The sequence below is a fragment of the Myzus persicae genome, unplaced genomic scaffold (assembly GCF_001856785.1).
Source record: "Myzus persicae strain clone G006 unplaced genomic scaffold, MPER_G0061.0, whole genome shotgun sequence".
In the NCBI taxonomy this organism is placed as follows: domain Eukaryota; kingdom Metazoa; phylum Arthropoda; class Insecta; order Hemiptera; family Aphididae; genus Myzus; species Myzus persicae.
In genome coordinates this window covers 56,259-83,196 of record NW_019104254.1, presented here as the reverse complement: position 1 = coordinate 83,196, position 26,938 = coordinate 56,259, and the positions used below count along the sequence as shown (strand labels likewise).

The 26,938-nt window shown below is 28.5% G+C and overlaps 1 protein-coding gene across 1 annotated transcript; it reads left to right on the top strand.

Annotated features, from left to right (window-relative positions):
- Window positions 1–14,086: 14,086 nt before the first annotated feature.
- LOC111040468 (DEAD-box helicase Dbp80-like) lies at window positions 14,087–23,499 on the top strand. Its single transcript, XM_022324395.1, has 9 exons — window positions 14,087–14,194; window positions 20,059–20,282; window positions 20,387–20,421; window positions 20,874–21,037; window positions 21,111–21,225; window positions 21,294–21,471; window positions 21,539–21,776; window positions 22,801–22,963; window positions 23,023–23,499. The coding sequence occupies exons 1-9, from the start codon at window positions 14,087–14,089 to the stop codon at window positions 23,280–23,282; spliced, it is 1,485 nt and encodes a 494-aa protein (XP_022180087.1). The 3' UTR covers window positions 23,283–23,499.
- Window positions 23,500–26,938: the final 3,439 nt, after the last annotated feature.

The window sequence follows — 26,938 nt, the reverse complement described above, 5'->3', positions numbered from 1 at the left end:
ATAAGATTTTTATTAAATAAAAAGAAAATTTTAACTGTTTTGTATTATGGATTACGGAGTAATTATATTGAGACTAAAGTTATTACAATTGTAAATGTTAATTTATAAACATGAATTTTTGTGTATACAATTTGAACACGATATCTCCAAAATATCATTAAATAATATCTACATGAAAATCACTATACAATTTACAGAAGATATTTTTTGACTTGAGCCAAAATTGATTGCTCCTTATTTCTTTGTAGCAAAACTTTCAACACGAATTTCTGAATTAGAATAATTACTCACCTCACATGGAATACAATTATAAATATTTATAAACTTGAACATATTGCTATATATTATATAGCTTTAAATCAACAGTTGAACACACATTAAATTTGCGATCGCAATATGTATATATGTATATATTATTCACTTGCACTTGAAAGTTTAAAACTTTAAAGTATACTTTTATACTTTACGCCTACAAAGATATTTTTAAATTTAATATTTTCGGAAAAAACAATTCAACCTACTATGTATTACCAATAATTGTAAAATAAATTACTTTATTAGCAATAATATTATAAGATATACTTACCTTGTAGGTGATATCTTAGGCTGTCGGCTGATAGACCTACTTTATTCAGAATCATACACATGCTAAATGAATGTTTACATACTGCATACACATGACACAATATTTTATATTTTAAAAAATTAGGGTTAGTATTTTTTCGATTTCATAATTTTTATTTTTGTTTATTTTTATATTCTTATTGACCATTACTTTTTACTACCATATTTTATGCAGTATGACACTATCATATTGTAAGTACAATAGTCTTTATAAATCAACAGGAGAACACCACAATTGAATTTGTAAGACATTTTTCAATAAAACTACCTATAGTGATTTGATTATCAAGATATACGTATTATTTAAATATTAACCATTATAACTGTATTTGTATAATATAACAAAAAAAAAAATCATACAATTTAAAAGTATGGTGTTTTGACTTCAGAACATAAATGTAATACTTGACAATATTTGGTAACTATCCTGTGATTTTATACATAATATTGTTGACGAACGTTATAGAAATTAAAAATTTTTTTCTAAAAAAAATGAATGCCGATAAAAATGTTATAGTAGTAGTAACCGTAAATACTTTAAATATTCATTGAATGTTTATTTTATCATATTTTTCTTTATATGATAAGATTTTCAAAATATATTACTTGTTTTGAGATATTTATAGACATTTGAAATTTGAAATTATTTTAGTTTTTTTAATTTCAAATTAAGGATTTAAAACAAGCGCTCACATAAATAATGTATTCTGTAACCAAAATATCTAAAAAAATATAGGAACATAGTTTTATTTTATAATTATCTTAACTTCAAATTCGGACAAACCTATATATTAAACCCATGAATAAAGCATCTAGTTATTTTGTTGTTATTTAAAAATATTATTTGTAGGTACTTGAACTTAAAAATTATATTTTATTATATTTTATACACTGAATGACATTTTAAAATGCAATTAATTGGACAAAAATGTCTGTAACACTTATGGATATAATAGTAAAATAATTTACTTAAATCACTATGATATTATAAAATTTACCTACTTAGTAGCATTGTATGCTGACAGACAGTCTTCGCTCAGAATAGTTTTTAGTATCTATACACTGATTTTATAGGTATCATTGAATTCAAATTTAACACATCCGTTATAGTTACTCTCTATTTAAAAACTAATTATTCTAGTTACATAAATATACATAGTAAATGCAACAAGTATAAACATAATATAAATACCTGTAAATTGTAATTTTTGTAAATATAGAAGTATAGTGTTATATATAATTTTATGACAAAAAAATTTATGATAAGTAATTGATACAATTGATGTAAATTTAAAAAAAAAGGAATTTACTAACGTATGTAAAAGTCATTATAACTTTTTGGGAGCACATACGAATTGGTAAACTTCCTAACACTTCTCCTTAAAAACTTGTTAGTGTCTCCACTCTACACTATATATCTATGTACATTATACATACAGTGACTTTTAGAGCATGATTATAATACTAAAAATACTACATTTTATTTATTTTTTATTTTTATAAAACCATTTTTAAGGATAATTATTCTTAGCTTAAACATTTTGATAACTCAACATTTTTTTGGCTTATTCCGGGCCTTGTATGTCCTTCGCTGCATCCACTACACCTCTCCAATTCTCCCTGTCTATAATATCTAACTTGTGCGAATTATTATTAGTGTCGTCGTCTCTTGAATCTATGTGACAGTCTCAAATGATTTTAGTAGTAATAACTAGAGGTCAGATTTATATTCTCTTAAAATCCTTAAAATATGTTTTCATGTCACATAAAATAGGCAATATATTTTCTTAATATTCCTTTGAAATACCAGATATATGATGTTTTACTTCCTTAAATATACAAAATATTCTGTTTTAAGTATATTTAATTGAATTAATTTTACAATAACAATTAATAACTATATATTGTTCTATGGATAGTCGTGCCAGCTAACGAAATAACCGATGTGCTGTCGCAATCGATAAAGAATACCTGGAGATTAATTTTTATTTAAACGAGAAATATGTTCATTATATGCCGGATATTACAAAAATATTCTCAAACATTCTCTAACGTGTTAAATATTCTCTAACTCCTAAAATATGCTTTTTTATGTAAAATACATTTTTTCCTGTGAATTCTGTGTTTCACGATTTGTAAAGATTTCTCACTCCCACTTAACTGCATGGATTAGAAACAAATATGTAAAATCATAAAAATCCGACCTCTAGTAATAACTATAGTTATAGTAGTAGTTCAGCGTAAAGTAGTGGCAACTATAAGTTACTATGTTGCACCTAGCATAGCCGTATAATGAATATAATACTATCTGTTACCAATATTGCTAGAAGGCAATATTATGATGATATCGCAATACAATATAAATATAATAGTTTACCTAAAAAGTATAAATGAATATTATTATTAAATATAATTGCTGTACAGTTGTTTATTATTTACTTTATGACTTTTTTAATTGACTTTTTAATACAACTGTTTATAATAGATTATAATTTAGTATAAAAACCATTATTAAATCTCACCAAACTTATGTAACAGAGTTATAAGGTTATAGATGTGTAATTTATATGTATATTATATTTATGAATATAATATACAATAATAGTATAAAATGTCTGAGTTATGCATATTAAACAATGGACGGTACAAACTACAAAATGATCGTTCACCAAAAATATATGCTTACCAGAGTATATATACGCCTTTAATAAATAACAATATACTATGTAGGTTAAGGTAACACTGTACTTTTATAATATTCGTTACTCCGTGTGTAATTTAGTCTCTCTCGTAACTGGCTATAATGCCATAGTTAGCGTAGTCTCGTTAAAATATAAAAAATGTTAAATGTTTAAATTGTTTTATGTAATTTAAAATAAATGTCAAGCAATATTATTTTATTTGTTATCTTTAAAATACAACACAAAGATTGATAATTTAATAATTATATAGTAATATTTACCACATTTGAGTTCACGAGGGTACTGTATTTATTTATATTTCATTAACAATACAATAATTTAATTTTCATAAATATCAATATAAGAATTAGAATTATGAATTATAAATAAATAAAACCTGTTAACTGAATGTCAGTCAAACATATTTTAATTACATTTTTATAATGTTAAATTACTTAAATTCATATTTTACTCTCCAAATTTTATTTATGTTCAACATTTTTTAACATATTGACCAATACATGATAGTATTAAATTATTAATTTTCATATGTTAAAAACATAACAAGACCATAAGGATAATTCAAAACGTATTATGCACATGGTCTATTTGTTTGGTAAAGTAGATATGAGTAGTAGTTAAGTAGATAGGCATGTTAATACTTATCTAATTTAAATTTAAATTATATAGGATCGTTTAGATAAATTTTTCAGAAAATACATAAAATCATTTAAGTCTCGAAAGTGAAGTTTAATTTTTTTGTAATATAAAGATAAAGATTTATTTTTATTTTTAAGTTAGAAATGTTTAGTTTTTTTTTTTTGAATAAATGTTTTTGCTTGAATTTATGTTTTTTAAATGCTTATTTCAGTGCTTATAATTATGTTTTTAAGCGCTTATTTTAATGATTTTAAGTGCTTTAAGTCCCGAGCTCCGATATTAATAATATAATAAACGCTTTGCTAAGAGAGTATGTAATAAATGTTAGTTTCCATCGGTTTCCTGTATTCTCATTATTTTTTATAAAGAGCACCCTTACTGTTTCTTCTGTTATTTCAAAAGTGATAGTATTTTAATCCTTATATATATAAAAGAACAGGCTTTTTTAATGTTAGAATTTTGAGACTACACAATTTAACATTTTTAGAATTTTTTTTTCACAAGATTGTACCAAATACTCATACGAATGATTTATTATTCACAATTTAATTTTATTCGGCATTACAGTTATAATCGTTAACACACTCAGTCGTAAATAAACACTTGCCGAATTTCTAAACTACAAATTATTATAATAGTTTTAATAATACTTTTAATATTATGAGAGTTCTATGGAAAACGCCGATCACTTAGTATTTTTACCACGACTTTCTCAATATTATTATGCGAATTGCGTTATCGAAAAATAATAATACTTTTCTTATTGATATGCGAACAACACTCAAACGTAACTCAATGAAAATAAAACTGTGAATGTGGTATAACAAGAGGTTTTGACTTAAAGTAATATTAGAATTGAGCAACTATAAGTATAGAAGCATTTGTAAATATTCATAAATAAAGTTAAATTATAAAAATGATAATTATAATTATAGAATCATTTTTTAATAGTAATATGTATATAGAATCATTTGTAAATATAATTACTATTATTTTAGTAAATTTATAATTCAGCTACTACTTATATTTAGCACTTGATAAAATTGAGAAAAATAAATTTTTTTCTTCTTTAAACATAACAATATATTGTATTGATTTAAGAATTTTATTCAGAGAAAGCAAAAACTACACATGTCCGGGTGTCCGGCGTCGGTCGTCATAATAATAATTATATTATAATATATTATGCTTTGCTAAGAAAGTATATAATTTTCCCATCTTGTTTATTTTCTTCTATTTTGGAACCCATACATTTAACAATGTGTGCTGTGCAGGCAATCTCCACAAGTTATATAATACAATATTTTGAATTTTCTAGTATAAAGACTAAGTTATACAAAGAACATTCTTATAAAACATAAAACAACCTTAGATCGAATCGGTTAATTGTGCATCAGGATGTACCTACATGAACGGAAAATGATGAAGACATTTCGCTCCGACTTGCACCTTAATCGATACGATTGGTTTGAGCGTTGAAATTTATTTTACATAGGTATCAAGGTATCCAATAGTTTTTTATCACGACAACTGGCAAGCTACAAAGAGATACAGGTACCATCATAATTCATGCTTCTGGCAAAAATTTCCAAAACGCACAGCATAAGACACTATTGGAACAGTTAGCCGTTAGGTATGCAAAAAACTACACAACGAATCTTTTTTTATTTTAAATGTAGAAGTCGACAATTTTGTATATTTTACAGCGCATTATAAATAATAAATACAACTTATTTTTATATTACTTCTATTCTAAACATAAACATTTATATACATATATAACAGTTCGACTCGGACTTTTCGGTGAAATAACAATTCGACGATATCCGTTTTGGTGGTACGACGGCAATTCATATAATTACAACAAATTTTTCTTACCGAGTGGCGTGTGGTATAGAAATATTATCTTTATTACTATAAATTATTATTGTCATTATTATACTACACGATAAGGTGGTAACGACGATATTTTTATAAGAGGTGAAGCAAATAAAATTGCTTTAAAAATAAAACTTTATAATGAGATTTATTTATTTATTTACTATTTAAAGTGACTGGACCTATTTCAACTTTTTAAATGTTTTTTTTTTTGAAACACAACACAATATTTTTCTTCGTGATATTTTTATCCGCACGGAACAAATCACTCTATATTTAATACATGTGCATCATATCATACATTTTATTTTATTATACCGCAGTAATCCGTATATAGGATAGAGATCTGTTATGAGCTGCTAAAATTTTGCCTTAAGGGGATTACATACCGACTGTTTTTAAGGAGTTGAAAATAGGCAATTTTTAGACAATCTGTATAGTACGTGCGTGCGAGGCGTGTAATGTGCCGGTCTATTATCGTTATTACTTATTTTACTTTTACGTATTGCCATATTGGTCATATTAATAATCAATAATTAATATTTATATATTATTTATTATAATATTAAAAAACTCACAAATTAACGTAATTAATTATAATAAAATGAAATTAATGTGAAAAAATAATAAGTAATATAAAATATAAAAATATTTTTTTGTCAAAGGTTCATTCTGTATTTCTGTATTTCACACTTCAAAGTATTTTAAACCTATTTTTACTTCTGTATCAAATCCATATGGTTTTGATAAAAAAATTTTTTGGAGCACTGAATTCTTCGTCTCCTATAATTTTATTAAAAATTATCATGAGATTATAATATATATATTTATATTTTGTTATACAATTTACAATGCAAAATTATTATGTTTACATATTTTTATGTATTTGTATTGACGATTTTTATAATAGAAATATTAATAATAATTTAAATATAAATACGAAAATGTATTTTGTTATTACTTATTTATAATAATTTGGTTTTAAATTATTTTAATTGTTAAACTTTTTTTTTACGTTGTTCATTCATTTTACGTTCGATCTTTTTCCGTTTCGCTTCCAGTATATTGATTGGATTTCGAATAGGCATTGATCTTGGGTGTCTTGGATCTACTAATTCCGGTAATAAACAATTGAAATAAAAATCATTTAGTTTAGGAAACATTTTTGTCTGCCACAAAGTATCATCTCTTTCAATTTTTTCATACTTGATTCCTTTTTTAGTCCAACAAGCTATAATTCCATATTTTCGCTTAGTAATGTGTAACTGACCTTGAACTTGGTAGTAGTATTTGTGATTTCTATCCATATCCGTATAATTTCTTTATTTTTGTTAGTTTTCCAAAAATTAATTTTTTTTGAATAATTGCTTCATCGGGATCTATATTTTCTGCCGAATACGGACATTTTATCTCGACTAAAGTGTCTGCCCCAATTAATCCATCTGGAGTAGCTCCTAAGAAGACATCATTAGAATCAATAAATAATCCACAATCGTTAATTTTAACGTTTAATGCTAATTCTAAACCTCGTTTGGCTTGATATTCGTGTTCCCTACCATATTCCAAGGCCTTGGTATCGAGATTTGGAGAGTAAAGTAAACTTTTTAATACTCCTTCGCATCCAGTGTCCGGGCGTAATGCAATAATTCTTCCAAAGTTTGAGGCTATAATTATATTTCTTCTTAATTCAAACCATTTAGTAGAATTTGTTTGATCAACTGTTTCTCTTTCAATATTTACGCGATTATCGGCTATTATTTTTAAGTTATTTAAAAAAAATTCTTTTTCTTCTTCATACTCGTTTTCAGTCATATCCGGTTTTTGGGCATTATTTCCGTATGATGGATCGGCATAGTCATTTACATATTTTAATTTTTTGCCATATGTTTTTTGTCTCAGTTCATTTTGTCTGTTGCGTTTTTTAAGGCGGTTTAATTCTAATATTGACGATGGACACTTCTTATTTGGACTGCGATGTAATAAGACTTTATGCAACGTGTATAAGGGTTGTTTGGTATTTTTTATTACAGTCGCTGCAGAACATCGTCCTTGATAAGACCCAGACATTGAACAATTTACCCTTTTACCTCCTATCAACTTCGCAATAACTCCATTTAGTGACTCGACAACGTTACTATCAACATTTTCGATTAAACTACGACTATGTCTGGCCAAATAACGGATATGGTTCATTATTGCTGAGTAAAAATTTGGAACTGTAGCTATAATTTTTTCAGTAAAATTTGTACATTGAGCATTTGTATCATTGACCTTTTTACAAAAATAAGTCGCACATTTTGTATGCTGGCCAAATAAGTGATCGACACAATTTAAAATATCATTTTGTAAATCTATTTCTGTATGTTTATTTTCTTTTCTGTACTTAATTGCTGAAACTATACCTTTTCTTAGACGCAATATATTATTTTGAAGTAGTTTTCTTTGAACTAATTTTCCAGCATCTTTTTTAGTACACATATCTTTTAATTTTTTACATAAATTTCTTAGAAGATGATTTCTACATTCAACTTTTTGAATTGTAAGATTTTTATACGGACGTGAATCTAATAAGCGCTTATAAACATTACTATCCCCATCAGCAATAAATTTGTTATATCGTATTCCATGTACTTGTTCACTTTCTTTGAACCCTTCTAATATTATTGATGCTTCCATTCCTGACGACCCATCTGACGTTTTCCAGTTTTTGAAACATGTATGATTTTTTGGCTTATCTCCATCTTTAGTTCTGGCACATGTCGAACAAAATTTATTTTTTACACCCATGAACAACACTTTTTTAGTACGATACCCAATGATGGCGGCCTACACAAATGAATACAATAAAAATACAAATAAATTATTTGTCTAATTAAATAACAATTATTTTTAAATAAATTTATTAATTTTACAATGTGTTTTCAAATTTTGATGAAATTAAATATTATATATGTCGTAGGCATAAGTCAAAGAATTTAATTATTATGCAATACCACTATCTATATTATGTATTATTTTAAACATTTCAGTATATTTTCTATTAATCATTTATTGCTATTGGAAAAAAAAACTACGTATTATTTATTAATAATATGTAAAACACGCAGGTATATGAAATATGTATAATTTTGTGTCTATCGGTATTCGATAATTTTGTTTTAAGACTTAAATCATAAATATTTATAATTTATATAGGCAATAGGTTATTATATAGGTAATTACAAATCACTAATTAGGTATGATATGATAACCTTATCTATATTGAGTTATGTTTGAAGAAAAAATATTAAATGTTCCAGAAAATGCCACCAAACAATAAGACGTAACAACTATTAATAAATAAAAATTAACAACAATATTTGTAATAATTAAAATATAACCTATCATTTTTTATACTCGTACTAACACATCTAATTATTAATTACCAATATATATTTAAGATTTGAGTTTTAAATCAATAGTACCGATGGACATGAAATTAATCATATTTCATATACCTACGTGTTTTGCATATTAATAAATAATACATAGTTTTTTTTATATATAAAATAGCAATAAATAATTAATAGAAAATAAACTGAAATGTTTAAAATAATACATAATATAGTGGTATTGCATAAAAATTAAATTCTTTGACTATGCCTACGACATATACATTATATATTATATAATATATATATATATTCAGAGAGAAATACATACAGGGTGAATTTACTAGTAACAATTTTTAATTGGTTTATTTCCTCACTAAAATGTATACTATTTCTAATTTCTAAATAAAGCTTATGTATTTGTAATTACCATTCCAGATGGTGAATTTTACATTGTTCTGTATGATCTCTTACACCAACTCCCATCAGCTACCACTGTAATTAATGGTATTCCATCGGCATCTACTTCTCCTTTTGATATTGCAAGTTCTGCTTCATCTTTAGCCGCATTATCCATTGATTCTAACGCAGCTATTTCGTATCCTTTACAAACCCGATCATGTTCATTTTGGTACGTTCTCTGATTTAAAGTCGTTATTTCCATTGCAGACATAATCTCTTGCAGTTGACTAAAACCACATCCAATATTCAATGCACCTATTACCGCCGAAGTATTTATAGCCATAAGATCATCATTTTCGGACGATATAGTTCTTTTAATATTACACATGCAACATTTGAAGCTAAAAATTGATTTTAGGCCTAGCTTTCTTTCACCAATTAATATCATATTTTTAAATCCACAATCAAATGGTCTGTGGTTATCAATACTTTTGATTTCTTGAAATAAGTGTGATATATTTACTACTCTTCTTCCACAAATTTCAATTTCCATACTATTATTTTGGAGTGATTATGTACTATTTTTTTCATTAATTGGTGATAAATGGGCATCTAAGTTAAGAAAAGATGAAGAATCTATAAATCTTTTTTCTGTAGGGGAAGAAGTGCCGAATATATTATTTCCATTCACAGTTAAACTTGAAACATCATTTACATTGTTCAACGGTACAGCCAACGTCATATCATCTGAAGTAAATGTATTTGAATATTGTCCATGGATGTTTTCTTTTACAGCAGTTGGGATGGAATTATTTGAAGCCGAATTAGAGATTCTATTTATAAAGATAAAAACTAATGAATAATCTAAAATACATTCTTGATATTTTATTAATAAATTGGCGTTTGATCTAGATAAATGCTATATTTGTTTTTGTATTTTTCTAAAAAAATCAAAAATTTTACGATCTGTAACTAGGTTAATTTTAACTGAATTCAATATTTGTTTTTTTTTTAGATTCTGAACCAAGTGATGAATGCATTGATTTTACAATGATATGTGTTTTTTTTTGTGTCTGTGTACAGCAAAACTTGTCGAAATAATACTTCAATTTACAAGTAATTTTGAAGTTGAAAATTCATAATTTTTTTTTATTTATATCTTAAGTTAAAAATTCAACACTAAGTTTTCCTTCAAAAAGCTATACAGAAAACACGAAGCGTCATTATAGGAAAAATGTTATGAGCGTTTGAATTTTATATTTTTACGAAATCGAGTAACGATAACGATTTATCCTCAAACGATTTTAAGTCGTAGATACTTACTTGAAAATTTCACCAGTTATTTAGATTGCCATTGTCTTTACATGACTTAATTTTCAAAATATTTCGCTTATTTAAATACTATATATAGGTATTTGAAATATTCGTTTTACTTTATTTTTTTTTTTTAACATTCGATAAAATTTTTTTCATCATCAAAATACTTGAAAATTAAATACAAAGATTCTTATATTATATTAGTCTTATAGTGATTAAATCATGAATATTTGCAAATTTTTCGTAGGTATAATTCATAACATTTTTTTGTATAAGTAGCTAAGAGTTGAAAATTTAATACAAGATTTTCGATAAGTTTGGCTCACAATAATTATAAAAGAACATAAAGTTTGGTGTATTCAGACCATTAAAACGCATAAACCACCTTTTTCACCAACCACTGGAAAATGTATCCTAGGCTGTCAAATCATCTCCATTCAGAATCGTTTTTCGTAAACAATGATACCTATCATTGGATTCAAATTTAATAAATAAATTATAGTGACCTACTATACAGCAGAGCGTTACGAACTTGACCAAGCTTTTTTAATTTACTTTTGAGGAAATAAAATATCTATTTTGAAAATTTAACAAAAACAATTTTGAATTTGTTGAAAAAAAATTCAAAAATTGTTGATTTGGAATTGTTATTAAAGTTTATTTTCGAAAAAAACGCATTCAAAAATATTGAGTTGCCGTCGAGATTCGCTATGTCATACAGGACTTTTAGGACATACTGTATAGCATATGCATTAAGCACATAAACTTGTTTCACTCGGAACTTAAAATAAATAATTCAATACAAATAAACTTACAAATCAACTAAGCCGTCGTTTGAGATCTCCACTATTTTCTTTTGGAAATTGAGTACATTGCCTTTCATTTTTTTTCGTTTCGATAAACACTTATTTTTAAATTTTCCCATTTTTAAAAAATTTGGTAAATTTTCGGACTTAAAAAAACTAAGTGCTACTGTAACTGTATAACTACACAACTAAATGCTTCTATTATAGGTGCTCTAAAGAATAAAGATCTGATAATCGACTTGACGGTAGACAAAAATACAAAATCACCTAATATTATTATAACATAAAGTAATCATTGTGAGCGTAAATGCTCGAGCGCGATGTACACGTCATGTAATATAGTCGGCGACAGCGACAAAAATTATTTTCGATCATTATCGGTAATATTATTTTTACATGAACGATGAACATATTATATTTAGATTTCCGATAATTCGTTAGCGACGCCTCGATTATCTGATGGCGAGCTAGACAAGCGTTGCGCACTTGCATGCACATGTCACATTATGTCTAACAACGAATCTTTTTCATGGTGAAATATTGTAAATTATAGACCTAAACGAATTCCAACATAACTACTTGAGTTTTACACCGATAATAATTTTGAAAACAAATATTGTTTTGTTGTTCAATCAACTTTGAATCCTTCGAGCCACATTTTTAATTTGTTATGCTTAAAAAGAAGAAACCTCACTTGAAATGTAGAAAAAAAATCTTGTATTCTTAAAAATTTAAATGAACATAAATAGTTCAAAAAATATTTTTTTAATATTCTGTTTCGAAGGATTCGAAATAGACTTCATAACGAATTCAAATATGTTTTCAAAATTATTATAGGATTAAAACTCAAGTTAGTACGCTGGAACGCGTTTAGGTCTATTTTACTCTAAAAAGCGATAGTGTGGAATCCCCTTAAGGCTCATACCTACGATCGCTAAACTATTTACTATAGCTATACTATACTATTATAATATTATTGTTACCAGGCGACTCACGGTTAACCTAACTCAACTGTTCTCCAAGAATGTGTTGTTGTTTTCGAATTCACAGTTTCGACGATAATATTATATATGGCACATCGTACTCGAATACAATACACACCCAAAAAATGTTTTTGGTCCTCGCTAGCACACTTTGACCCAAACTATATTATAATACTGTTACTTGGTTATCGTTTTAAGCCGGAAACGGAAATCGTTAGATTAAGTGTAGGTATGTCATAATTGTATACGACGTGTGATTCTGAACTTTTAATGGTGAATATTTTCCCACAAAGTTATCGAATCTACTATCTAAAATAACACTATTCGTTTAGTCGGTTACCGATTATTGATAGAAAACCAATCGGTTTTGGAACTGCAACATACACTGAGATAGATAGTTATAAAAAAAATGGCAACACTCCGGATAAGTGGGTCAGAAGAAGCTGCAGCGGAGCTCGAGAGAGCAGTCACGTTGGCATGCGACATCGCTTTAAAAGTAAAGCCCCCAGCGTTGCAAAAGAGGAGAACGGTCTCGTGGTGGAACGATGACATTGCGTCAGCTAGGAAAGAATGCGTTCTGTACAAAAGAGCGCTAACCTGAGCTCGCTGGCGGGTACTAAGAGGAACACGAAGAATTCAATTAAGCGTGGTGAAGGCTGAATAATACAATAAGAAGGAGCAAGGAAAAATGCTGGGCTGATCTGACAAATTTGTAGGAAGACGATCCTTGGAGAAAGCCATACAAGATCGTTATGAGAAAGCTGCAGGGGTCCCCAGCATTGAACAGGCTGGAACCGAATACCCTTGCAGGAGTAATCGACAGCCTCTTCCTCCAGCACCTTCCTATAGTCAACAAGAACCTCACGAGGGAGGCCGAGGTCGAGGAATTCAGCGTAAAATAAGTCACGACCGTTGTGTGAAAATTCATAGCAATGAATAAGGCACCGGGTCTGGACAAAATCCCAAGCAAGGTATGGGGCGCCGTACATGACACTCACCTACTGCTGCTGACGGGAATCTTCGATCGCTGCCTTAGAACTGGCACGTTCCCAGCGTTGGGGAAGCGTGCTGGCCTAGTGCAGTTGCGTAAAAGTAACAAGCATCACATCGTCATACAGACCCCTCTGCCTCCTCAACGACGTAGGGAAGATGCTGGAGGCTCTCCTTGCCAGCAGGCGGCAGGACTACGTACATAGAGTGGAAATTATTTCCCACGGACAGTATGGCTTCACGAAAGGGGCATCCACGGAAGACGCGATCACAAAATTGGAGAATATCGTAATACCCTCTCTAGCAACCAGCAGAGGGAGAAGCTGCACAGGTCGATTGGACAAGTTGAAACGGGATCGCTAGTGACCAGGATGATGACTAAGAGGGAACACTGGCTGGTTGTGCAGGAGTTTGCCGAGGAAGTGATGAGAACGAAAGAAGGAGCGGGAATGGAGCGTCAGAGTCCAGCGTTAGATAAGAAAGTATTGCGGGCCGAAGGACACATTTGAGGGACACCATTCACTGTTGTTGTTGAAGCAGAGAACTAATGAGCCACCGATCGACATTCATTCACACACTCACACGCGCATCACCGTTTATTTATATTATTTTATTTTTGTATTTAGTGTTACATGTGCATTATATAACACGTAATTATTGTTTTATTTTTGAAGCTATTTAAATATGTCCAGTGAGTCTTGCTTATATTATTAATAATATGTAGATTAGCAGCGCGCTATTGCATGCTGCCGAGCCGGCTCTGCGAATATAATTTAGCACGTTACTGCAATCGATGATATTATATTTGTCCGCTCATTATTGTCGAGGCAAAACGTGAACATCGCAGTCGCGAATCTCCGATAGTAAAATTGTAATTTTTTTTATATTCTTGTGTGTTTTAAGTTTATTAATTGCCCGACGCAAATCGGCAGTGCTTTTTACCATCGTATATTATTATTGTTTTTTAAATATTTCAAGTGCTCAAATCTCCGATTTTACTATTATAATATACATATTTGCGTGAGCGCTAATCGCCACTATTTTATTATACTTGTGTGAGCGCTGATCGCCACTTCTACTATTATACTTTGTGTGTCCATTGTAATTTATTTAGACACAGGTTGCTAGCTGGCCAGCCGTGCACCGTCAAATTGTGAATTTTCAAACCTTATTATCGTTATTATTAGTATACATATTTAGTGGGCCAGAAGGGCCATATTGTCATTTATTCTTTTCGGCCAAAATGCAGTGATTTATAGTATTATTTTACTTTTTATAACGCTGTGTTGCTGTGAATTTTTTATATTTTAACTGTACTATTAGTTACATTGTGTATTCTACAGCAATTCAGAGTTAACAGAAACCGTATCATCGTTATTTTATTTTTTAAGCGCACCCCCAACCATATACACCCTCCACCCACTAGCACTCCGAGTCTTGCTCGCTTAGCGAACCCGTCCACATCTCTTGAGTCGCTACACACGCGTTAGTGCGTTACACACCACATAGGTCGGTCGATGTGTGTTGAGCGCACCGAAGTATTTCGGTAGCGGGCTCAAGGACTCGCAGTATGGTTCGTTCTCGGCCCAAACAGTTGTAGTTAAAATTTGTATCGGCGAGTGGGATGGCCTTGCCCCTCCCGCGGCCCTTAAAAAGCTGTATATATTTTTAAATGAACTATATGTGAGATGAAAAAATTATTTTACATTGACTGATGTCATTTGAAAATGTTTGAAAAATGCAGCTAATACAAGATTAACCTTTCAAATCTTCTTCTATCATTAACCCAAAAATCATTCTACCAGAGTGACTTTCAAAATTTTTACCAACGTTTAAATCCAACTCTTTTTTTTTTAATTATGTACTTAAATTTGCTGTACATTTATTCAAAAAGTATGCATTTATGTGCTTAAAATTATATAATATCCATTTAAAATAAAAACCATGAAATCTGAAAAATAGTATTTTTGATTCAGTAGAATATGAATCAAATTTGAATCTAGGTCAGCACTAAATTGAATAAATAGAAAAAAAATATGCGATTTCATAACTAACTGTTCCCTAATTATTACTGGAGGAAAAAGAGATTATTATAATATTTTTTAGTATGCACTATGCAGTCAGTAGATTTATCCTAGAACAACGGAGAGATTCTCTCCAAAGCCCCTAAAAATAAACTTTAGGATCACCCCTGGGTCTGCTGTTCGTGGCTTGTTTAGTTGTTTCTATATCGCGATGTCTGCCGGTGTCGTCACTGGTGAAGAGCGGGCGAAGCCGGGCGGCGCTTGGTGGTCGCTACCGGAGCCAGTTGGGGCGAACAATCACAGTGCGCACTGCGCGTCTGCGCCCGTGCGCAGGGTTATGTGTGGCCCGCCAAAGATATCACAAATTACAAAATATATCGATTTGTCTTATCATTTTATCAATTCGCTGGCTCTCTTTACGCTACTATCTTTGTTTGTATCATCAAATATTTGATTGAGGGGGGGGGGGGTATATATGCAATAACCTCAAATATTTCAACCATGGATGGAGAATCGTATTGAAACACGCTCGTGGTAATCGCATTAGACAAACGCAACAGGCAACATCCAAGTAATCGACTGTTCAAAGCATTTTCAACGAACCAGGGGCTGTAAATCAAAGTTTCCTATCCTCATAGATACTCGTCCTAGGTTTACCTCTATTATTTTTAAGTAATTTTAATCACCATGGAATCAATCAACAAAAACGTAAGTACTGACATTTATTTTATTTTTTCTGAAGCTATATTTCATTTGCCCGAGTAGAAATTTAGGTTCAGTAATTGTGTCAAATCATGTTAAGAGCTTTATGATTCGAGGCACTGTGAAAAATTGGTTCAATGCACAGGGTTTTCGAGATTTTGAATAAGGTGTTTACATATGTTATTTTGTGAAACAACCTGCTTTTAGAGAGTACGTGCCAGTGCAATGACAATGTTATGGTATTTTATTATGCATGGTGTATATTCAGAATACATTTATTGTTTACAAACAGTGATCCGGTTGGTTCATATACAAATGAAAGGTTCAGTGCAAAAACAGTGGAAGTGTGGATTCACACTTAGTGTATACATACTGTGTATTAACGAGGCTCAGGATAGGTCTAACCTTGATCCACATAAAAAATATATATTGAAGTTTTTTTAATTAATAACACAATAAAATAATACCTACTACATAACAATATCGATATAGGTAAATAATTTTGTATTCCTTTAGGATTTAACTATACGACTCGTTATTTTCATTAAAGAATGTTTAGTATATTTAGGGAAATAAATATGGAAAAATCCCCAATCCATAACTATGAATTGAACAATTTTTCCTTTTTTTCTATTGTCACATGTCGAAAATAGTTATCCGAAACTTGCTGAAAATGTCATTCATCCTCAGGTGTAAGTCGAAAATCAGATAATGCCTTTAAATATAAATATACAATGATTTACCAAGTATGTTCACTCTCATTTTTTAGTGTAAGGAATTTATTCAAATTCTTTTTTATGGCATTTTTAAACACAGTTACTTGAAAATCATTTTATTAAATTCTTGAGATATTCTATATTATATACTTAAGGAGTGCACATTTTTTGGTATAAATCATTTACTGAAACATTTTTCTAATGTACCTTGTTCAAAATTTGAATAAGTATTCATATAATATTTATAGTTATTTATATGTTTGTAGTTGGTACCAAAAATATAAAGTCCTTGAAAATGGTTTTAAAAAATAGATTATATTATACACACTTGATATAATTTTGATAGATATACTTGGGCTATTTATAAAAATTAAAAATGCTGATAGAATAATGACTATAATGTTCAACTCGTTATAGTGCCAATATATTATAGTCTTCCAAACTCTTTATGATGTGCGAACGATCCATAGTACGAAAAATTAAATAACTCAGAAACTATTACTAGTTTGAATTTTTATTATATGACAACATCTTTAGAAAAATTATCCACTTTTTTTTAAAAGTATTAATGGGAAGTTTGCATTTGAAAATAGAAGTGCAATCGTCTATAGGATTCTTAGACACTCAAGTAATACAAAAATCTCTAGGACTTAAAATTATTTTCTTAAAGTATATTCAAAATTCCAAAAATCAGATTATATATATCAATATGTATATAAATCTATCTAATCACTCAATATAATATAGATCTAACTGTATATATGATCAGATGGACTTTCTAAATATTATAATGCATTAAACATTAAATAAAAAGTACATAATATATCACTCTTTCACTCACTCTTTCACTCACCATAAATGTCATCAAATAGACTGAGACCAACAAACTATTTTTTGTCTTGCTTTTATAATACATATTTGTCAAAGCAACAAGCAATTACATTCCTTTTGGATTCACTAAAGGACATTGTACCATAATTGTTCATAATTGTTCATAATTATATAAGACTTCTAAAACAAAATTAATAATTTGATTCTTTAAAAATATTAATAATATACAAATTAATTAAGTTATTTTATTTAATCTTACCAATTATTCACTATTTTAGAGTACGTCAACTATATTTTAAAGCATATTTTTAACAACAGTTACAAATTTGGTAAAAGGTTAAGAAATGGTGTAGGAATATTAGATGAAGGCAATGCTAATGCTCACATCTAGTATCAGCGTTCATCATATATCCTACTTTCTCGTCGATATCCTGGACAGCTTCACAATTTTTGCCATTAGATCTGACCAACATCAATAATCGCAGCATTACATTTTGGTTTCTTATTTTAAATTCAATTGTTTGTTCATAAAAAAATTTGTTTAGTTCAGCGATATAATTAGCAGGGTTTCTGGAACCTTTCACTGAAATTTTATGTAATAAATAAAATATATGATATATATATCAAATATTATTTTTGATTATAAGTATTACATATTATATAGAAATCAAATATCAAAAATTTTAAATTTATTTTCAATCTTTGGAGTGACTGGTGCTGATATATAATTGCAGTTAGGTTGAATTATTGACATTTTTAAATACAATTTAAACTTTTAATAGGTATTTAAATTAAAAATAATTATAATGCATACTGTGTGTTTGAATTTCTACAGACATATTATTCTCATCTTCCAGTACAAAATAATTAGCAGAAACATTTATCAAAAAAGAATTAATAGTTTTTGATAATAAATAATTATTATCATTAAAACTGTTATTATTATGTCCATTATCTTCAAACCTAATAAATACCGAATAATTATCATTGTTTTTTTTAATAGGAACCATAATTAATATACCAGGAATAAAGACAAAACATATTTTAAAATTATTTGTAGGTCTCGTCCAACCTTGATTTAAGTAATACTTTTTACTTTTTCTTTTCTCAAGCCTAAGTTTTGTTTATGAATCTAATTTGAATCATAATAGTGTAGTTTATAAGCAATACTTATCCTTAAGCATCGACTATATGAATACCTATAATATATGTATATTATATATAGATAAATGTGTTTACATTTGTTAAATAAATAGGTAGGCAGGTACTTATTACTATTTTTTGCAATTGCATGATCATTTTTAATGAAATTGGTATTCGCCGCAATAACCAGATATAAGCTATAATAGAGGTTATTATTTCTACATAGGAGTCCTATGATGAAGTTTTTGTAGAAAAGTACTGCCATAGTGATATTACCGCCTTTAATCATATATAATATATATAAATTATAATATCTAATCATCATATTATTTGAAAAATCTAGAGGCTTTAGGAATAATTAAAATTTAATATAATACATTCTACATTTTTAAAATTACAGATATTAATTCTGAGTCGAACGTGCGATTGTGAATACTACATTTTAAATGAACCTTTAATTAACATTCGAATACAGTGTATGACAAATTTTGTGGACAGTGTTTACAGAAACTTTGAGTGAACTTTTAAGAATGCTTTCATAAACACCGTGGAATTTTGCTTGAACCATTGGGCAAACATAAATCATTTAATTACCGTTTATAATCAATTGTGTGAGCATGGTGTTTAGGTACATTGAGTGAATTTTGGGTATGATTTTCTTAATGTTGTGACATTTTGTAGGGACCATTGGGTTAACATGAAACACATAAATACAATATATGAACTGTGGTATGAACATAGTTGATCTATACAACGTTGTATTTTATTTGAACCATTTAGTGAACTTGGCACATTCATAAACTGCTAATAAAAGATAACATGAACACAGTGTTTATACAAGCACATTGAACTTGAGTAATGCTACTCGGGTGGGCAATGGAAATCTTCTATAGGTACCTTATTTTATAATAAATAAATTTACCTACACAGATAACTAATGCACACTTGGTTAACCAAAACTCAAATAAGCTAACTACAGACAGTCAAAGCAACATTTCTAATGAAGAGGACAAAGGAGTGGCAGTGGCTGTAAAATCATTATCGCAAAAAATTGTGCATTCGGATCTCATAACATCTAAGCATTACATTGAGATGCAAAGACGGGACCCAAAATCACCGTTATATTCGATCAAATCATTTGAGTTACTTAGACTGTAAGTTTTTCAAAATTTGACTATTATGATATGATGATTAGATACTTAAGAAATATTTATTCTGCATGTCATTGTTGAGTTGTTTTTGTTTTCATTTTTTTTAGTCATCCAAACTTGTTGAAAGGAGTTTATGAAATGGGTTATAGTACACCGTCAATGATACAAGAAACTACAGTGCCTTTACTCTTGGCCCATTCGTAAGTCTACATCTTAAAAATATTGCACACAACATAAACTATTAAACTCAAATATGATACCATTGTGAGACAACTAAATGGTGTTGGCTTGAATCAATATTTTAATCCTAATATATATTAATTGGCATTTAAGTATATTGAATTATTAACTTTTTTTGACAAGCAATATACAATTTGTATCAATTGACAGATACACAATGAATGTAACAAATATAGTATGGTCAAATTTATTTTAATTAAGTCACCCATTGATGGCACGTCCTATGATTGATTGATTTTTGTAATATTTATGCTATTATATTAGTATTTTTCATTTTTATCTTATAAATATTTTTAGTTTTTGTTATTAACAGTGATTAAACTATACATTTTATAGTGTATATTAATACAATTTTAATATTAATAATACATAAGTTTATTTATATAATTAACTTATTCCACAATCCACATTATAGACCCCAAAGTTTGATTGCTCAGTCACAGTCAGGTACTGGAAAAACTGCAGCATTTGTTTTGGCTATGTTGAGTAGAGTTGATCCAGAATTTCAGTATCCACAGGTAATAAGACTAGAATTTTGTACAAATGATGTAATTAATAATTTAATTCTTTCTTAATTTTATTTCCATTTAGGTAGTTTGTTTGTCTCCCACATACGAATTAGCTCTCCAAACTGGGGAAGTTGCCGCAAAAATGTCTACCTACTGTCCAAATGTTAATATAAGGTTTGCAGTTAGTGGTGAATATGGTTTGTATTTTTGTGTATAATTTCTTAATTGTTAAGACAATACTACATAATATATAATTAATTTTTAGTTGAAAAAGGTTCCAAAATAAAGGAACAAATAATTGTGGGCACAGCTGGAAAGGTTTTGGATTGGGCAACTAAGTCGAAACATTTTGACCCTAAACATATTAAAGTATTTGTGTTGGACGAAGCTGATATTATGATCGACTCTCGAGGTCATCAAGATCAATGTTTCCGCATCAGAAAGTAAAACTTCTAACCTCTTTTAACCAACATTTTTATTTAAATTAAAAAATTTTAATTTCATTTAAAGGTTACTACCAGAAACATGTCAAATGATTTTCTTTTCATCCACATATACAGAAGATGCCATGAAGTGGGCCAATGCCATTGCACCAATGTCTGTCATCATAACATTAAAACATGAAGAAGAAATGTTGGATAATGTTAAACAATGTTATGTAAAATGCAACAACAAAGAAGATAAATACAATATTTTAATGAATATTTATCTAGGAGTGACTATTGGACAAGCTATGATTTTTTGTCAGGTAATTAAAGCAAAATATTAATATGAGTTAAAAACCAGCAGTGAACGCAGGAGGGAGGCTTTTGGGCTAAATTCCCAACGCCCACATGTCCGTATTATTATAACTTAAAAAAATTGTTTATATCAAGTTACAACTAGTAAGTGAAGACATAAATTCATGTACATCTTACTGAAATGTAGCCAATAACATAACCAATAACTAATACTTAACATATACCTAGGTAGGTTGAATTTGTTTTTCCAAAAGTAGGTATATTGTATGAGCTACTTGTATGAAAGACTTAGTATTACATTTTTAAACCTTAGCTTTACAAATCTATAATAATTTAAAATAATTGTATGCAACATTTTTTATAACATTTATTTGAAATTGGACAACAAACTTCCAAGTTGAAAGTAGAAAATTGACAGTTTTAGTTTACAATTACTTTTTGGGTACAAATTAAACATTTTTTTTCTTCCAATCTCAAATTAAACATAGGTCAATGAATAATAATTAAAATGTATTTTGATTTTTGGATTATTGATTATAAATTATAATAAATTGTTATGTTATACTTAAAAAAAAAATTAAAGGTAATCTCACATAATAAATCTGTTTGGGGCTATGTTTTATCATAAACTATATAGTTTAATGTGATTTATATTTGGTTTTTCAAATTAAATGTGATTTATTATTAATAATGAAAACCAATAAGAACGTATTTAATCAATATTATCGCCACTTAAATTTATATTACTTCATTTGGTTTTCTTGAACAGGAAAGTTGTGTTGGTCGTAAATTGCATGATATAACTAAGTTATATTTACTAATTGTAAATAATTATCTAAATATAGGTTCATTGATATTAAATTTGTCAAAGGTTTGAAAGTAACACTGACCATAAGAAATGTCATCATTTATATATATTATATAGGTTTACATCAATATTGTTAGTAATAAATATTACAGCCTGACGGTGAATTGTTTGTAATATTTGTTTATATTATTTAAATATTTAATAACATTTTGTTTTTATTTTAGACAAAAAAAAAGGCTTCATGGTTAGTAAATAAAATTGCAGAACAAGGACATGCTGTAGCTTTATTATCTAGTGAACTCACAGTCCAACAAAGAATATATGTCTTGGACTGTTTCCGAGAAGGAGAAGAAAAACTTCTAGTTACTACCAACGCATTGTCTAGAGGTAATTAGCATAATTATTTTGTTACTTATTCATTTTAAAATTCTGTTTTATTATTTTAGGCATTGATATTGGGCAGGTCACGATTGTTATTAATTTTGATTTGCCTGTAACAGTCACTCATGAACCTGATTATCATACCTATTTACATAGAATAGGATGTACTGGCCGTTTTGGTAAAAAAGGTGTTGCTATTAACCTTGTAGGTGATAGTTCAGACTATTCTGTATTGAAACAAATTGAAGAACATTTTGGTATACCTATGGAATGTTTGAATAACATCAATGCAGATGAAAAGGAAACATTCAAAGAGGATGCTTGATTTGTAATAATTATCTGTAATATTTTTTCTTTAGAGGACCTAACACTGCCATTAGTTGTTTCCGTCTTACAAGTGCGTAACATAGCAAATTTATTGCACAGCAGATAACGTGTAGCTTTGTTAATTTAAAAACTAGAGTGAATCGACCTATAATAAAACTTGATGGTAAGAAAATGATCTGCGCTTGTATGTGGGGTTTTATGATAGTTCTTAGCAACTTGTGTGTACATAATATAGCATAAATAAAAAATGCTTAAAACTGTCTTAAAAATTGAATCATCATAAAAAAACCCACATGCAGGCACAATAAATTTTCTTACCATCAAATTGTGTATTAGGTCGATTCACTCTAATTTTTAAGCTAAAAAGGCTGCACGTTATCTACTGAGGGTAAATATGCTATGTTGCGCTCTTCAAGACAGAAATAAAAAATGCCAGTGTTACATCCTCTGAATATCTTATGTCGGGTTGTATGAATAATAAATTAGTTTGATTATTCAAAAAATTTAATGAACTAACCATCAGCCATTTCGTTCCATTATTGTTTAATTAAATGTTCAGTGATTGTTTATGAAACCCGGCATAAAAGTTGTAATAAAAATTTAGAATCATTAAGAATTATATAAATAATTTTATGTTAATTTGATAAATATTTGTTTTTTAATTTAAGTAGCATTAGAATTCAATATAATTTTTGAACAAAACTTTTTTTCATACTAGCTTATAAATAAAAATAAAAATAATATATCATTAAAAGTAAACATTTTTCTATTAAATACTTAAGTAATTTTATTTTTAAGTTTAAGGGATTTATAGGCTATAAAATAAATAAACGTAGATTCTTTTAATTTGGATGAACTAACAGTACAATATTTTAATCAAATCCTTGCAAATCCAAAAAGATAAATATTTACTCATTTATATTATTTATAAATAATTTTTACACCATTGTTAACTTAAATTTAGTTTACTTTATTTTATTCAACATAAGAAATAAAAGTAAACTAATTAATCAATATTCTTTAGTAAAATCATTAGAAATAATATGTCTAATTCTTCTTAGAAAAAAATGCTCAGACTCTCTGTTGTGTACTATGTACAATGTACATTATCTCTGTTTTATTTGTTTTATTGTGTTATGTTTCGTCCCAGGTGGATACGGTAAAATTGTGCAATCAATAATGCAGTTTTATAAGAGATTTCATGTATTGAGTTGATAAATGATTTTTATTAATAGAAAATGAATTCACTACTTTAATGACTTAATCATTGTATGTCTTGCAATTGACTGCTGCCTTGATTGCAAGTTAAACACATTACAAAATATTTTGGAAACCGGTGTCGAGTATAAAACAAAATTGCTAACATGCTAAATTCTTATATTTAAACAAGGATTGCCTTACATTGGTATAATAGGTTTGGGTTATTTTTTTTCATTACCCTTTCTGTTAAACGTACCTACCTTAATATTATTTTAAAATACTGTTAATATACATAGGTGACCTCCATTGGTATTTCCACTTTTCAATCATATAACACCCCAAGAAGTGTAAATATTTAGTACCTGACACCTGTTGGTAACTGTTTTGTCTTTTTAACATTGGCTATGGTTTGATACCTTTGGAGTACTCGAGAATACAAGATTTTATCATAGTTGATCTGAGTCCCAAAGATTGATTTATGTATTTCAATGTATAGTTTTTTGAAATGGAAATTCTAATTTCTTCAATATTATTCTTATCGACTTGAAGTCTTCAAGATTCGACGCAGTTCCACTTAAAATAATTCAAATTATATGATACTTATAGCAAACAACTATAACACAGTGATGCAATATTTAATATACAAATGTACTGCAAAAACTTACAAAGAAAATGCCATATATTTGGGTGTCTTTGCATTTGAGTTAGAAGTGTAGCATGGAAAGACTCTAAGTCATTGTTTTTCTGTATTCTTCTCTAAAAACGATTATTAAACTTGGACGACCTGTAATAACCGAAAACATTTCACATACCCAATCAAAAAGTTTCTCATAACTCGTTCAATTACAGGAAATTGTCTCGTGTAATGCTTGATAGCACTGAAACCTACGGGAAACCATCAATGAAAATTGTTGGCAGTGCGGGTTAATCTTGATAGGAAAGTTATCTGTGTTCTCTCATTGGTTTTTTACAATATTTTAATTTCTAAGTGAGTTATGAGCGAGTTAAAATATCGTAAAAATCAACAATATGCAACCCATGTAAAATATGAGTGGTTATGAATTATATTAAACTTAAATATATTGAAAGATTAGAATACTTAAAAGCATTTTGTCAAAGCTGTAAAACTTTAAAACTCAATTTCCGCGCAGCGTATTTTCTATCACAGTGAGCGATATATTGTATTTACAATCGATGGTACTACTACGAGTAGACCACGGCGGCGCGCTCGTGCATATGTCGTCGTTGGTTATTTTCGGTGGCGCGGACTCAAGAGAAGAGATTAACCGTGCAACGTCGAGGACAATAAGGCGGGACGTGTCGTAATATTATAATATTATTTATTATTTATTATTCAACAAGCAGCAATGCTGTCGATGTGGTCGACTGATGTAGTCAAATCGGGTACAAGGGATTAAGCCGGGGGAGATTATATTTTCTGGCCGCGTGCGTTCACCTCCAGCGATGGTGGTCTTGGTCGACTGTCGGTACATATCCACTATCCAGTCTCGGTCGTCATCATAATAATAATACAATATGTTAATATAATATACGCTTTGCTAAGGAAGTATATAATAAAATGTTATACAACATTGAAAGATGGGCACGCACAGAACGAATGTGTAAATCATATTTTAAACTGATTTTTTTTAGGGCTATAATTAAAGACCATGAAAAAGATGATGAAAATAATTTATCTCGATAAAAAGTAAGAAATATATTAACCCGTCATTGCTCGCGTGTATAATTTGGACACCGTACCTAACATATAGCTTAGGACTATCTGTATGAAAAGCCATGTAAGATCTTACATCGAGAATTACGTGAATTATATTAATTATGATAATTATTCTATTATTAATAACCTATATTAATTAAATTATTATTAATTATATTAATAGTTTGACTACTATAGACACAATGCGAATAAGATAAAATATTCACTATGTACGTTCACACGTTCACTCATGAATACTAATATCGAGGTGAACTATTTTTGTTTATAAATAATTCAGAAACAAATATTGTAGTGTTTACAACACAATTCAATTTAAAATATTTAACTATGGTACGTTTAAGAGATGTCCTAAGCCATTTTTTTATCGAACTATTCATTATTCACGGAGCTAAAAATGGTAATTATACTAAGCTAGTATTTTTTTTATCAGCAGAAAAAACTACAGAAATATATAAAAATGCATTTTCCAATTTAATAAATAAAAAGTGAAATTAATTTTTTTATCGTGATTTTTGTACTTAAGATTTTAATTTTTTTATCAAAACATGAACCTATTAGAGCACACAACAATTTTTTACTGTGATTTATTGAATTTTGATGGTACATTTTTTGATTATGAAAAACCGAAAAAATTTAATTATCACCGTATAAATACCAACGTTTTTCGTTATATTATTTATACATTATTATTTATTTTATGTATACGTAATATCTTA

Excerpts from the sequence above, each read along its gene's own strand:
- LOC111040468 (XM_022324395.1), top strand. The coding sequence starts at position 14,087 with ATGACTAAGAGGGAACACTGGCTGGTTGTGCAGGAGTTTGCCGAGGAA. Across the intron at positions 14,195-20,058 it reads GTCCAGCGTTAGATAAGAAA|ATAACTAATGCACACTTGGT; the intron begins GTATTGCGGGCC and ends TTACCTACACAG. Across the intron at positions 21,038-21,110 it reads CAGAATTTCAGTATCCACAG|GTAGTTTGTTTGTCTCCCAC; the intron begins GTAATAAGACTA and ends ATTTCCATTTAG.